This window comes from Varroa destructor, unplaced genomic scaffold, assembly GCF_002443255.2.
Source record: "Varroa destructor unplaced genomic scaffold, Vdes_3.0 BEIS01000006.1, whole genome shotgun sequence".
NCBI classification, from domain to species: Eukaryota; Metazoa; Arthropoda; class Arachnida; order Mesostigmata; family Varroidae; genus Varroa; species Varroa destructor.
In genome coordinates this window covers 16,459,397-16,475,130 of record NW_019211459.1, presented here as the reverse complement: position 1 = coordinate 16,475,130, position 15,734 = coordinate 16,459,397, and the positions used below count along the sequence as shown (strand labels likewise).

Below are 15,734 nucleotides of genomic sequence, written 5' to 3'. Positions count from 1 at the left end.
TGATTCGTGTTTACGGCGTACGGTGAACGAATCAAAACACTGACATAGACACACACATAGACCCAGATGCACCTAGACATGAGTAACAGTTTAACGAACAGCTGTTGGTTATCCGAAGAACGACGGCTGCGGGATAACGCAGGACTTTCGTTGGTTGGAAAGCCGAGCGATTTAACGACGGTGGCGACCATCAACACTGCTCCAATTCGGCTATCGATTCTTCATTAAGCAAATCACTAGCATTTGTTGTAACACGAATCACAGAAGAAGTCACGTTTGTCATAGCTGTTGTATTAACAAAAAAATTTTTTTACGCGATAACAGAGTGGGCTGCTTCACCTGCTGCCCTGGCGGTGTCCGCGTCGATAGGTCGGTGGAAACGAATCCCGTCTTCACGATTATCAAATATTTGAAGGGAATGCAAAGATAGCTGGTACGATTGTTGTCGCTAGTGCTATTCAGTCACTGTCCATGAGTTCCAGCAAATCGCGAAGCACAAGGGAGGAATCAAATGATTACAGGCAAGAACGTCAATTCTCTAAATCCCAATAAGTTGAACTGGTGGCGCCGCACTTCACAGCTGATGTGAGAATTAAGTTAGTGGAGCTGAAATGCTGATGGGTGGCTACAGTGGCTTCAATCTTTAACGTGGTTGTTTATGTTGTTATTGTTATTTTATGGGTGGTACGACTGGTAAATTTACAATAGTAGAAACCCAGCCGTGTCTGTATTGTAGTTGGAGCACGTGCGGCTAATTCAAAACGTGGCTAAACGGGGACGATTAGAGTAACTTCAGGGAAAAAAAAGTTGTTATTCGCTGCTTTCTAAGCTGTATATGTTTCTTTCGTATCTTCGGGTGACTGCATTCGATTGACTGGCTATTTATTAAGGCAGTTGCAGGTCATCTATTTAGGCTATTGATCACAGAATAAGTGATTTATCATCGCCTGCTTGCCGTTCTGCTGTATCTAAAGGAGAGTACTGTTGCTAATGCGCAAAGTACTAGTGACACCCAAGTAATTGACCCATGTGAAAGTGTTACCCACCGGAATAGTAACATGCCAACTGCCGTTGCAATCTTAGTGCTTAATCTTCTAACGTATGAATCTGTGTGAGTGCCTGGATATACGTGTATAAGACGGAAGTAACCGCTGAAATGAAACACGTTATACGTGACAAGACGTTGCGTGGCAATTGCTTAGAAAAATGCCAGCTGATATGAGAACGAGGACGTGAAAATAGAGTGTTTTTAGACTTTGTAGCGTGACGTTTTTGAGTTATTGCTGCGTAACAAACTTTACCTGGGTAAAGCGTGAGACGCAAGTTAAATCATTTTGCGTGAATTGTAAGTCTGTGTACGTTTTCGTGAATCTGCGTTGATAGATTGTATTGGTGCAATAATAAAGGCTACTAGACGGTGAACACAAAGGCGGTGATGATGACAAGGGCAAAAGTGTCAACTAGGTTAACGAAATCAAACACAAAGGAAGTTTACTTGCTGGATCATTACGCGCCATAAATCCTCTAATCTTGCTTCCAGGTGACAGGAAGTTTATAACGAACGTCACTATATCATAACTCGGAAGAAGTTTTTTTGAGGATGCGATTACGTGCCGAGACCAACATCGAAGCTCATTTGCATGGACGAACCCGCAAGCATAACAGATCATGTGAACGTATACCTGTTTGCCAACAAACGAGAAGATTGTCTAGTTTAGTTCGATGAAATGAACTAGTATCAATAAGAAGAAACGCGGCAACAGTAGCACAAAATACAAATAATTCTAAAAAGGTCTGGTACTCTTTGAAATCTAAGCGGTGGGAAAGAATAACCACGTTGGGCTCTTAACAAGGTTAGACCGTCGATAGTCGCTAACATAACTACTTAATCACGAGTAACCGCAAAATAACAGTAATTGGCATAGCTGTGGGCGATTTCTACGATAACTTAAGCCATAACGCCACCTCCGACTCGGTCTCAGCCGGGTCAAAAGTTAACAACAGTCCATGTCTATCTTGTTGGTGATAAGCTATGCTTTATTTGAACACGCAACTAAAACGAACGGTTGCCAGCAGTTTCCAATGGGTACTCCCGCCGCATTTGCTGCCATAGTCTTTCCTATACTTCCGATGTGCAGACAATGGTCAGGGTAGCAATCACCTGCTGCATCAGCTGGTTGTTCTACACGTCGGTGCATGTTAGTTTGTACGGTAGGTCGACCGTTGGAAATCATCTCCAAGCGATCATCCACTGTCTCATTCACAGTGGGTGTCTCGTGCCTCTGCCTTTCTGCGGTGTTCGCTCTGGTAATGATGCTCTTCGCAGACGCCACCGCTGCTGTCACTGATTTTGTCCCCACCATCCCTTTCCCTGCAGCCCTTGCTCTCGTCGCGAGCGCCGCCGTAGCGTCGATTGCGGCCGTTACTTCAGCTATGGAACCAGTGTCGTACTGCACCTAGTAATTGTAGTAATGTGTATCTATCTATCTGTTTGTGCAAGGCGACTTGAGGCAAAGCATGTTCTGAGCAACCGAATAGCTGCAAACGGGTCTCCACTGAGGTTAGAATCCTGCATACTGTGAAGCTGCTGGCAACCTCCTTGGTTGTGGCCCCTGGCTCGTTTGGCATACAATATTTGCCGTACGCGTTCGTCGGTTTCTATTCACTGCAGCAACTTGTCGTCTCCACACAGTGGGAAAGTAATTGCTTTGCTCTCTCCGTGTTTCCTTACCGTCCTTCGGTTTGTTCATGTACAAAGCGTTCCTACCGTACACGCTACCATATTTTTGCGTGCTTCCTGCTGGCCTCCTGCAACAAGCAGCAGACGTAGAGCATAGTAGGGCATCCGGTCACACGTACATAAACTGGTTTCTTGTAGCCAGACGGTGTCTTCGTCGAGATCGACACAAACGGACACGTAAGAGGTACCGGAAACTAAGACCATCCATTAGAACGGCAAACGCCGTAATATATTTGTGAGCTCCGCGCTAGGAGGCGCTGTAAGCAGAAAACATTTTATTCTCTCCACGTGAGAGATCACAGTCTGTGTGTTTGACTGTGTGCGCCCTGCCAGGCATTCTGGTGCTGCTGTCGCTAGCGCCATCTTACCGGGGTTCTTCCTGTGGGGCCTTTCTGCCTTTTTCTCAAAACGTTGGCAACGTTATTTAGTTTGATGGCTGCCATCATGGTGTGGGTGTCTGCTACTGGTACTCGCTCGCGCGGCCATCCGCCTGCACAACGATCGACTACTCTCTTGAGACCCTCTCCGTTTTGCTGCCTCTTTGGCACTGGCTCGTCGGTCTGATCTGGTGTACTATGCTTTGAGCGGCTGCACGCCGCTACGACGATCGGCGCACGACCTATCGTTACCATTAACGCGACCACTTCTGCTGCCGTTGCCCAACTCTGCTCTCTCCATTCGGTCTCTTCTTACCCTCTACGACTCCAAACACGTAGACGGATAAACGGAGACATACAGACTAGACTACGCATCCTGCACTGCTCCCCTCGGCGCGGCTGGCGGCTGTGGCCCATCCGTGCGAAGGTCCGGCCGCTGCCAACCTCGGGATTTCCTCCTTTCTCCGTATTTTCCTGCTCTCTTGCCCCTCCCCCTCGCCTAGGCCCTCTCCGCCATTTTCTCTCGCGCGATCTCACACTAGGCCGCTGGCTCGTCACACTGGCCATCGTCCGAACTGCCTGCTGCTGCTACTGCTGCTGCTGCTGCTACTGCTGCTGCTGCTGCTGCTGCTACTACTGCTGCTACTTCCTTCCATTGCCTGTATCGACGATGTTGGAGTTGAGTTGGCTGCGCGTCCATCGCCAATGACGAAGGTACTCGGTGCTCGCTACTCTTCCGCCTGTATTGATGACGATGTTGCTTCTATGGTAAGGACAAGTCGGGTGGCCATTTGACTGATTATAGAGGAAATCGTAAAACCAAGCGTTTTCGTGTAATGGTCTACCGTCGTAGTCATGGTACCGATGGTCTCGGAGGTAATGCACTGTTTGTGTATTGCTGGTGAAGCTACTGCTGCTGTTAGCAGCTGGAACCGGAGCCGCGACCGTCGTTCCGTGCGCTGCAACATCGCCACCGTTATGAAAGGAACGGCGTCGTGTTGATCGTCCTACGAAGTATGGTTTTCTACATTTGGCAACTAAGCTTTCTCGACTACCCACTGTGTGCGTCAGTAGCCAACCTTCACGAAGTATTGAGCTCTGAGCGTCCAGCAGTCAACTAAGACAATCTATATGCTGTTCATCTGTTTGGAAGACGGCAATGGCATGTTCGAGGATAGGACCATAAGCATAATGCCGCAAATCAAGTCAGTGGTAAACTTACAGTGGCAAGAAAACTAGCCAGAGTGAGAGACCTGATTGGCAACGTTCGTCGGCAACGATCGGCGACGATTAAAAAGGCGTCATCCACAGTTACGGTCAAGGTGCGAGCCGTAAGCCGTACCAGCGTACAGATAACCACAGCAGTAGTCGGTATTCTTTCGCTTCTAATCTCTACTCGAGTAGGCGAGGTATCAACTAGCGCCAATATGCTTTCGGAAGGCTTTCCGCCGTGACTCTGCTGCGGCCGCTGACTAACCGGGTCGTGACAGCCAAGAAGCTAAAAAGTGCGGTGAAAGGTTGATAATGGCGTGACGACAACTGAGTACATCAGCTAACTGCGACGACCGACACCAATAACGAAGGCATGAAGAAAACTCACGAGAATCATCTTTGATATCCGAAGCGACATCGCTGGACGCCCTCGACAGCTACCCAACGCAGGTATTCGGACAGAGCGGACCCAGTGAAAAGCTTCTGAACGGCGTCAAAATACATCTACCCACCCCAAAAAAGCACGAGAAGTGACAGCGACAAAAATCACTTCAAGCAGTAAACGATGGAAAAAAATGTAGGTATTTAGCGACGCTTCGAAAGGTTTTCGTTAACGGGTAATGCCAATGAACGACTAGAGGGTTGCTGAAAAGCTAGAGTCGAGGTCCAGGTCAACTGCGCCGTCCTGTCGGATCGGCCTGCATACACCATCTGTAGGCTGGTTATCAAACACTGGAAAAAAGATAAACGAAAAGAATCAAATATAAGACGGCGGCCAGATGCACGTAGACGCCAAGATAGCAAATAGAAATTTCACGAAACAGCCGCATTAGAAGTGGCTCTATGCAAAGAGAAAGCTGGCCTACGCCAAATATCAAAACCACTATCGGATAAAGTAGACTGTCTTACTGACAACGCTGACGTTAGACAACTATTGGCGGCTTGGCCCCCTATGGACGCCTATAAAGTCTATAGTTTTTAATTGCATCCCGCGCTACGGGTGCGAGATCCATTTTGTCCAGCTGCCAGTGTTCGCATCTGTTTGCCTATATGTTTAATAGCAGAATTTCGAAAAACGAGAATAAACTGCAACCGCAGGACTCGTCTATACCCCGCCTAAAATTTAATATTATCGTTATCGCATAATAATTAATTGATTTTTGGATCGGTGATTCAGTTTATGCAGTAAACAAAAAAAAAAAGATCAAAAAATATGTTCTCTAAAAAGAAAGTTCAGCCAATTGGTGAGTTCTAGGTGAACAACGAACAAGACACGTGGAACGACCTAAAAAGATCTGGACGTCCTATTTGGTTCAGACCCATTCCCTAACCCAGACTTGTTTGGGCTAACGACTCAATGCTACAGCGCAAAAGTGGCGGACCCAGCTGGTTGAGCTATCAGTTCACGGAGCGATGGAGGAGTGCTGGCAACAAGAAGAGAGAACCAAAATCTCTATTCGCGACAATATCGTCGTTTGCTCACAACAAAACAACTGTCAATTACAACTGCAACGTCCAGCTGCAGTCATAGTTACGGGAACGTTATTCTGATTGCTCCCAGCCATCACTTCCTGTTTCTAGCAGGACGTCTAAAAGTTACGTTCGGTTACCATTGCAGCCCCGCGGAGCAGCGACAAGTACTGTAGTATGAGAAATTAGAAGCAAAAGTGATAAAGAAAAAAGTGGACCATCAGCAACGAGGGAAAACAGTAAGCGGATCCTATATAGAAGAAGGAAATTAAGGAAAAAAAAATAAAAGAGGGCCAAATAATAAAAACGGGTGAGTTCTCTTCGCTAAGAAGAAACTAACTAATTAATAGGGGAGTGAAGAACTGGCTTGTCGAACCCTCATATGCCCCTGTCCCGTAATTAATTATCGTCGAGCTTTCTGGTTGGTCAATTGCATAGTTTCATAGAAAGACTCGACAGGTATCATTGTTGCCACGTCCGCATGCGTGCCAATCGAGAAACACCACAGCGTGTACTAAGAAAGTGCTCGCCCACCTCCGCCCACCAGTAGAATTCACAATGGCTTTGTTGTGCAAAATGTTCCAGCGAGTGGAGTCACGAAAGTGCGCCGCCTATGGAGCACAACAGGGACTGTGAGAAATCGTGAAGTCGCAACAAAATAGGCAAATCGCAAGCGAGCAATAAAACAGGAAGCAAAGTAGCCAGGCACATATAAAAGTAAGCGTTGCATATTCAATAGGCAACACATATTTTGTATTCAATATTTATTGGCCACTCAACACACAGACACAAACATATATATATATACGCTTATCATCTATGTATATATAAATAGCAAGATCAAGAAACGAAAGTTTAACGGGGACTGTGAGCACGACCAGAAAAGAAAAGCTCCCATCAGAACATCAAGTAAACCACCCAGTTTATGTTGGCAACTATCCGATCCTTCCGTTCCCTCGGAGCAATCGCTAGACGTTTGATTCGTGCAGAAGGATCTCGGTCGCAGTCTTTGAAACCCGTCATTTACGCGTCTGCTTACGGCATTCCCATCATTGGTCAAAGCAGTTCGTTCGGTCTCCTCGTAGCGTCTCGTCTACGATACTGTGTTATATTGCGGAATGAAGACAGCCGTGCGCTGTTCAAATTCGTACAAGATTGGTTTACTGCGACTGAGCGATTCTCTCGGAGCATGACGTTGACTAGTTGCCGTCAGCCGTATAGTTGTGGTGTTGCTGCCGCAGCTTCCGTCAAGTGCACTATTGTATGTTAACAGGGCGCGTGTATCTGTTTAAGCCTACCGCTCTAATACAACAAAAGCGACATCATGGCGGACCTGGAAGCCGTCTTGGCTGACGTCTCTTACCTTATGGCCATGGAGAAGTCGAAGTCGACGCCCGCTGCGAGAGCAAGCAAAAAGATCGTTCTTCCGGACCCCAGGTAGGAGGAAACATTAGTGTCTATCTTATTAAGAATTACTATATTTGTTATATACAGCCCTTTATTAGCATTATTATCATTATGAGTGATATGACGCTATATGACTCTCGCTGGTGACTGTCTCGTGTGATAAACGCTATCGTTAATATGTCTCTGACGAGTATTTATTATAAAGCAACTTGAAGACCGAGTGTTCTGATGTACAGGGCTAATATACACCGTGCGAATTGATAATTGAGGAACATATTCATTGCCAAAAAATTAAGAGTTTGATAGAAACAGCAGAGAATATTCTGTTTTTCGTACACAGAAACAACTGTTGTTCTTTCAGAAATGTTTATTTTCGAATTTAATAGTCTATTTCTTCTTGTTTTGAATGCGTTTTATTTATTAAAATTAATCCGCTTCAATATTGACGAGGGCGCATGCCCCCAACTTGAGATTCGAGCCTTTCTGCAGACCTTTTAATTTCGCTTGTTCGCATAAACATAGATTATTATTATTGTTATTACTATAAAAAATGATGATACAAAAAATTAGTTATAGAAAAAAAAAGAGACGAGGCGGACAGTTGCTGCAGTTAATGCAGGTGTTCATTACTTAAGGATACTTTGAGAATAGTTAAATTACTATATATACTAGGTGCACACGGCTGAATGGCGTGTATCTGGCTTTGTATTCGGCATAGCCTGTTCGGTAGAGGGGACACAAAATGTATAAAACCTACTCTTCATCATGTGTAGGTTATAGGTGCGACGCTAGCCTATTATCACTACATCATCTCGTCTACATGTGACATCGAAACCTTAACGTAAGCGGTGACCCCGTTTATTCAATATATTTACTTATATAGATATATATAGCACCACGAGCCTTTCACGTATCAACCCCCGATCCGGCAGCTTTCTGACTCATTTGTAAGGCTCGTCACTGTAGCTGCAAGATGCCGAAGTCTCCGCGACCGATTTTAATATTCTTGTTTACGGAAATATAGTGCTCCACTTGGCCGTATCCTTTTTCCATGTGTACTTCAATGATTTTGTCATGGGACAGCTGGCACGCTGATATCAGAGTAAAGCTTAGTTTATTAGTGTAAAAGCGTCATCTACGATCTCCACCAACCGTTAACTACGAAATTTACGAGATTCGTGTTCTACCTTGTTGGGCAAGCAAAGCCCTATAAGTTGTTTAACGTATCTATTACAGTTGCATTTTCGCAACCTATCTTCTACAAACGGGCCCGAATATTTAAGCCTAGTGAATTTGCAGCAATCACGGCTAAAAGATATCTTGCTAGCTGTTAGGGGTACCTTTGTGCATTTAGGACGAAGCCGGCCAAGACGTTCCTAGAACTGAAAACCTATTGAAAAAGCTGATACCGACGAACTGGTAAACAATATCACTTTCGTTATTTTCGAATCTTATTTCTCTATGTAATACCTCTATGGATGGTTGTCGTCATTTATGTGAAACAAACAACATTAGATTTTTCGTCCGACCATCCGGTATGTTCGTCAACGACAGCCGCGGTTTCGGTAGTGTCAGGGGTCTAAATAGCGGCTTAGCGCTAGCAACAGCGGGCTCCTCCACGATCTAGGCTCTAGTTTCTTGCCAGCCTTACAGTTTCCTGCTCCATTGACGTCTCCGCAGGGAACCGTTGTGCCTCCGCTCAGAAATACCACAAACTGGAGAACGAGGGCGTGCCATCGCTGCCGCCACCATTCGCCTGACTGCCTAACTACTGATAACTAAGTGCACCAGCAATCATCGACCAAGTTCTACCTATTTAACTCCCGTGATAGCTCAGTAGGTAACGTATTTGAGCGGGTGAGGTATCTTAGGGTCACGTCTTAGTCTAGGTTCGAACCCAGGCGTCAACAGCGTTTCGCACTGGGAGCCAACCGTCTAGTGAGATGCCTAACGGCGATACCAGACGTAAAACTCGAAACAAAAGAGATTTGACCTATATAACTGGCTATTTATCTATGCAGTGGCCGCGCAATTTCCATCAGAGTTGTCACCAGCAACCTTTCGACATGGCTACAGATAGATATAAATAGTCGTGCCTTTGACAGGGACAAAAACACACGGAACACTGCGCGCCTCTAGCTACTATTATTGCATCAGCACTTTGAAAAGGTACGAATTAACCAGCAATTTACTAAGTTGAACCTGATTGAACGGACCGAATGAGTTTAGACAACTAGAAAAAGTGGACGCGTCCCTCGAGACGGAAGAGAACTAACCGGAACGCAGAACGCAGCCTTCCATCGGCAGAATTACAGTGATTGTATTTTTATTATAACTAAATGATCATGCATATACTGTTGAATAATTTTTCTGTAAAGACAACGGTATGATTACGAATGTGACGATCTTCATCGTATAGCCAGTTGCAGTGTCTATTGACGTTATATAGAACGTTAAGGAAAAATCCTTAACGTTCTATATAACGCTGTAAGAGTACAGCCTTTATCTAGGAAGGGGACTATGCCTCTGCCATTAGGAGCTCATTGTGTATACCAAACTCCAATACTGATCTGAATAGATGATTTTTCAGATCATCTCCAATAGAGACTGCCCTGATGCCCGAGTCGGCGTTAATCTGCGCTGAATGCTGAGCATTCGTTGTTGACTTCGCCTTCAGGTATAAAAACCCCGATGTTGTGCTAAGGTTCTCATACTTCATTTAAAAAGTCTCATTAAATTATGTATCGGTCGACGCCAGATTGCGAGCACCACTCGCCAGGTTAGTAAGGGCGGGATTGGTGCAGTGAATTCGACCTATAAATAAATCGATGAACGCCCTTTCGATGACTCCGATATGAATACCCGGCATGCAAGGTCGATTTTGTTACTAACGGTAGGGGTAATCCGGTTTTTTACGAGAGGCAGTAGAATCTTTTTTACGCCCCACGATTTCGAGTGCGATAATGCAACAGGGCGTTGCAATACATACGCGAATGGTGGTCACTCTAGAGTCACAAACTTCGATAACTAAAAAAAGGGCAAAACGATTGCTGTCACAATACAATCATCAACACAGATATGTCCCCTTGCCCTCTTTTGTCAGTCAGGTGTCATGCAGTGCCCCATCAAATAACCGCACCTGTTAACTGATCGAAGGACCATGATTAACTCGGAACTGATCAAAGGTTGTTTGAGGTCGAAGAGAAGGCCGATTTGCGCCCAAAGCTAAAGTTGTAGCTAGCAGCCAACGATAGAAGCAGCAACGTCAGAAGATAGTGAATTTGACTTTATTGTTAGTTAGCTTTTATAGGGGACGTTGATAGATAAACTACTCACGCGCTCCGTAGCGTATTCTTGACACTAAACACATTTCAAGTTTGTTAACGTACAAGCAAGCCATTGTTCGATTCCTGTTCAGTGCAAAAGTAAACGCTGATTAGGCAAAAACGCGCGTCGAACAGATTTCCTAGATGAAGAAAATAAGTGTAGAATCGTCAAGACAAGTATCGAATACGGTAGAAAAAAAGTACCGTAACGTAAGGCAGCTGTTGTACTGCATCCTCTCATCAAACCCTTCGTTTACTCATGGTCAACAGTATGTACCATTGGCTAGCTTTTGCTATTCTACCAGACCAGTGACATCGTTACACCGGATCCGTCACCCCTCTTACGAGATCGCGGCATATTGGTCTCGGTTCAAGCTTGAGAATTAAGTAGGCCGACTGGCATAGACCGCATATTCGACACCTACCTTATTCCTCATCCCTTTAGCATCGAAAAATTGCAGAATATACTCAAAATGTTTGTACCACTTGTTCCAGCGAAAGGCCTGTCATGAAGGGATGCAGGCTAAAAAAATGTTATACAGTTATAATAGACACATGGGAAAAGTCACGTATGCCATCTGGTAACGTAAGCCACTTTAATAGAACCAGCTGCTGTCTTAGTTGTACATGTCATTCCTGTGCCAAATTAGCTCAGTGAGAGCTGAATTAGTAATGTCGAAAACTATTTTTTGCCGCCTGACATAGCCATCCGAAAAAAACAACTGGGCTAAAAGCAATGTTTTCTACTGTGGACCAAACCGTGACAAAACGCCGAGAACAAATAAGAAAATATTGTAATTGACAGCTGTTCATAAGCACACAAAAGAAACCATTATAGGGAAACAATTAACAGCCTATTATGTATCCAGACACCTATTTGGGGCTTTTATATTACTGTCTTCTTACCGTTCAGAATCTACATTTCAGGCGAGTAAACCCTCGAAAGTAGTAGATCAGGTTAGGTTAGGTTGTTCCGCAATATTTGTAGCGTTATCGTCACCTGACCGTGCGTCGCCTGTCGCAATGGCTACGTCAAACTGAGTTAATTGGAAATCAAAATTACTTAAAGAAGTTAGCCTTAGAACCGGTTTTTGCTACTTTTCATACGGCCTAATCGAATTAACTTATCACATGGAGTTATTATAATAGACATCATCTAATTCTAGCATTTTCTTTTGCAACGACACGTCTTTGAGATAGGGCCGTGTTGGCAGAGCGGAGTTCTCTATCGAAACTGAGGAGTTTAGCCGATTGCAGTGCACGAATTTGTGCTTATTCAAAGTAAGGAGAGGGAAATGATCAGACAAAACAATTGACATTCATCAACGCGAGGTTACCTGGCAATATAAGCCAGCAATCTTAACCAACAAACGCATACCCTATAAGAAGTCTGTCTTGTTGGGCCTCAGGACACATATTCTGTGTAACGTACGGAAAGATTAAAAAAAAAAATACTTTTGTTTTTCCTAATCCTGCAGGTCTTGTGAATACGTTCAAGCAAACTGGCTAGCGTGTCAATGACACGTGACTGCTTACAGATGGTAAATTTTTTTGGGTAAAAATCCTTGTCCTAACAACCCACTATGTTGTTAGCTTCCTTTTGCCAAGACAACTCTATGTCGTATTCTAGGTTTAATGGCTAAAAATGCAGATGTTCAATGTATTGCTAGATAGAAAATCAGCTCAAATACGATCTAGTATTAAATAATATTGTTCAGTATAGTGCATCCATCGAAACACGATTTGTATTTGTATACAAATGTCTGCATTTTCAGTCATCGAACCCAGGTACAGATGAATGGAGTTCAGTGCAATCACGCTAAGTTTGTTTTGAAATCGTAAATGCTCAGAAAGGTCCAGTAAGGTTCTTGAGGTTGCCTAATTGACTCGGTGAGTTATTCTCCAAATTGAGTTCTCACTCACACACCTTTGAACTGCTTATAGGAATGTATTAGCGAGTATTCTATATATATATATATATGTATATATATATATATATATATATATATATATATATATGTATGGCAGGATCGCCATCGGTCTTAAGTCTGTTGAGTCCAACCTAACCATTGAACGGACATCCTTCAGTGCACCGCATTAAGTAGTTGCCATTTTTTGCGGTTCCAGTAGCCGTTGGAGGTTCGCTCTTTTCGAGCTCAATCACTTAACTAGCAGTCATTGCAAGATTTCGCTATTTGATGCGTCATTGTGGGTTCTGCCTAGTTGCAAATGGGCCATCCTACGCAGAAGCGTCGTTGCGGAGGTCGTCACTCTAATCGAATACCGGCTGTTGATTCTTGGTCTTTGCGTATAACACAACGATGTTTAATGGATTCGTATAAAGCTAACCTATCTCTTCGGGTTCGACTTGTCTTTTGGCCAACGTCTCAGTGACCTATGTAGGTTGAGTAGGCCGGGCCGACCTGCCTTGCAGAGTCTTCGGTACAAAGTCACCACGCGACCTAGCCGGACATATTGATTCTGCCCCAGAAAAATTTCAGGATAATCCGGACATCGGCCGCCGTCTAATGGACTTACTTGATTCAGCTAGCTTTTAGCCTACATCCAACATGTAGATCAAAATAGAAAAACTGACGCAAAAGCTCCCTTCGAATATTTATCCAATCTGTTTTACCCCATGAAACTTCCGGACAAAGGCGTTGATATGGGACTGCTCGGTGTGATTTGTCGGGGCACGCTTGTAGTACAGCTGTTTTGCACACGATTAGAAGAGCGACTTATCGACTACTGATGTCGAAACTGGGTGAAACATATGCTATGCAAAACATACGCAGCTGCCATGGGCCAACTCTAGTGCGAAAAGCATATTTCCAACGAGCCCTACTGCGTGACCGTACTACGAAAATTTGGTACGATCCTGTCTTTTTAAGTAAGCAAAAATGAGAAAAACTTATCGAGATACGACTTATAATTTTTAAATAGCCAAGGGCGAGAGAAACTTTACGGGAAGTTTACAATAGCACTAGCCAAAAAAATCATTACCAAACCATATATACACGCGTCAATACACGGTACTACTTGTTGATTTATGAAGTCACACAATGTTTATCTGGTTGTATATGGATGCAGACGCGGAAATCAGCTAGCTTTTTGATGTCGTACGATACAATGGGTATTTATGATTTCGCCAAATCGATGTTAGACAAACATCCCAAGTTTAGAATAGGCAGCACCAAAAGGATTCTGCTGAAGCCCCGAAAGTAAGACACTGCTAAAAAAACGATTCACTATGCTCTAATTTCGCGAATAATAGTTAATTGCAGGTGAGACACTGAATGTGTAGCAGTACAAGGTTTTTGTATGGCAATTTGTGAAGCCGAAAATTTTTAGTCTGTTGGAACGTCTCCACTGATCGAACAGAGAAGTCGTGCAGCTGTACACCTATCAACAGAATTCGGACCAAAGCTCAGAAATCAGAGATCCTACGAAGCTCCGTTTGAGAGTGAGGAACGGGTATTTGTCACCTCAATGTAACCCCCTAACAACGAAGCTACAGCAACTAGCTGACCTCAGTCGTGGTGGTCCATCGAAGATCCTTCTGATTCTGATGTCAATTTGTCACCTAATTTTATTTAGCTACCAGCCGTATCGGACAAGCTGTCTGGTCAAGTAACTTGGTATAATGGACAAATTGATATCGATCTCATGATCAATGTCATTAAAAATGGCCTGATTTTTTCAGCCGTATGATATTCTATCGAAGTTATATATGAATTCTCATAAAAGGTAACAAAGGTATCTTACGAACCGCGTGATGCCCCTGCTTGGTCTGGCGCATGAGCGGTTGCTAGACGTTTAGTGTTAATAATTATTATCGACATAGGCGAAGAAGTGAAAATTTTGTTTTTCGGTAAAATGTTCAAGCTTATCCTTTCTGCGTCTGGCTACGTGAGTCGCTTTAAAACTAGCTAAATCGATCCACGGCACAATATAGCTGGTATATGATTCGAAAGAAGGCCGACAATGTAGTTGACGTCAACATGATTAGTGTTTGTGAGACGAGTAACTTACGGGCGTCCCCTGCATACGGAAGAACGAAAAGGCCCTCTTCAATGCGGATTCAGTAGTACTCGATGTTCGACGGCTCATTTTCTACGGAGTAGAAAATCGAAGTACATGTTTCGTAGTAAGCCGTACGAAAAAAACAATCGATGAGAACTGAATCAATTTAGAAAGACCAGCTGGCTTATCGTCGACGTTCGGTATTTTAGCAGCTTAACGTATGATAGCAGTACTGGATATCATTGGAACGGTCACTGGGAATCAAATATTTCGAAACAATCAAAAACCTCGTTTTTGTTTTTTCAAATTTCGATTCAACGACCCAGTAAATCGGAATCATTTGGTGTTAAAATTTCCATTTGTATATATGTGTAATATGGAATTGATTATACTATTGGCACCTAGTGTACGTTCAATAAGCATTTATAGGCTAGATTTACAATGGTTTGGCGGAGCGATGGGTGTTGAATAAGCAAATAGGTAAAAACAGGGTCTTGTTGATAGAAATGTAATGTGGAAGATAAAATAACAGATATCAAACCGCCTGCTAGGCTATCGAAGAACAAAGAAACAGTTTTTCGTCACTGATTTGTGTTGTCTATTACCTTGTGATTGTTGTCCTGCTGTACTGATCGTGAAATTTGTGTCTAACTTTCGATCTCTCGATGCTTGAAGAACGCTTCTCCAGCTCGTTCCTTATGCCCGTATACAACCGCTTAGCCCACATCCTGCTAACAAGTATATGGTCTAACATGGTAGAAATGGTGTTATAATATAGTTTCAGACAATCCCACAGGAGCCCCATATCCGTATAAGGGAAGGCCGATCTTGGGTAACAGTATAGATCATGGCATTTTGCTGTGAACGCGTAAGCTTTGTTGAAACTATGAGTTACGGTCTATCAGCGGAGCCGTCTTAATCTTGCTGCTACTATCGTCGCTTTTGCCGCCCTTTTACAAGTTTGGCATAATCGATGTAACGCCGTAAATTGTGCGCAAGATGTACGCGCCAAAAGGTGGCGTTCATTAGCTCCTCAAGCGAGGGCCCGTGAACGGAAGGAAGACTAATAAATATCGGCACCCAGACACTCTGCCATTGAACTGTTATAGTGCTTTGCATGAGTGTTTTCAATTAGTAAAATATATCAAGTTTAAAGAAAGAAGTTCTACAAGAAAAGCA

General features: G+C 43.8%; 1 protein-coding gene across 9 annotated transcripts in view; it reads left to right on the top strand.

The window, feature by feature from the left end:
• The first annotated feature begins 81 nt into the window (after window positions 1-81).
• Window positions 82-15,734, top strand: part of Gprk1 (G protein-coupled receptor kinase 1) — a 42,529-nt gene continuing 26,876 nt past the window's right edge. The window contains exons 1-2 of one of the 9 annotated variants that reach the window (XM_086993153.1): window positions 82-1,345; window positions 1,541-7,236. In XM_086993153.1, the coding sequence (XP_086849279.1) occupies window positions 7,124-7,236 (113 nt within the window). In that variant the 5' untranslated portion in view covers window positions 82-1,345; window positions 1,541-7,123. Of the gene's footprint in view, window positions 7,237-15,734 lie in introns of all 9 variants that reach the window. The other 8 variants (XM_086993154.1, XM_022809862.2, XM_022809860.2 and 5 more) reach the window with 8 other exon arrangements.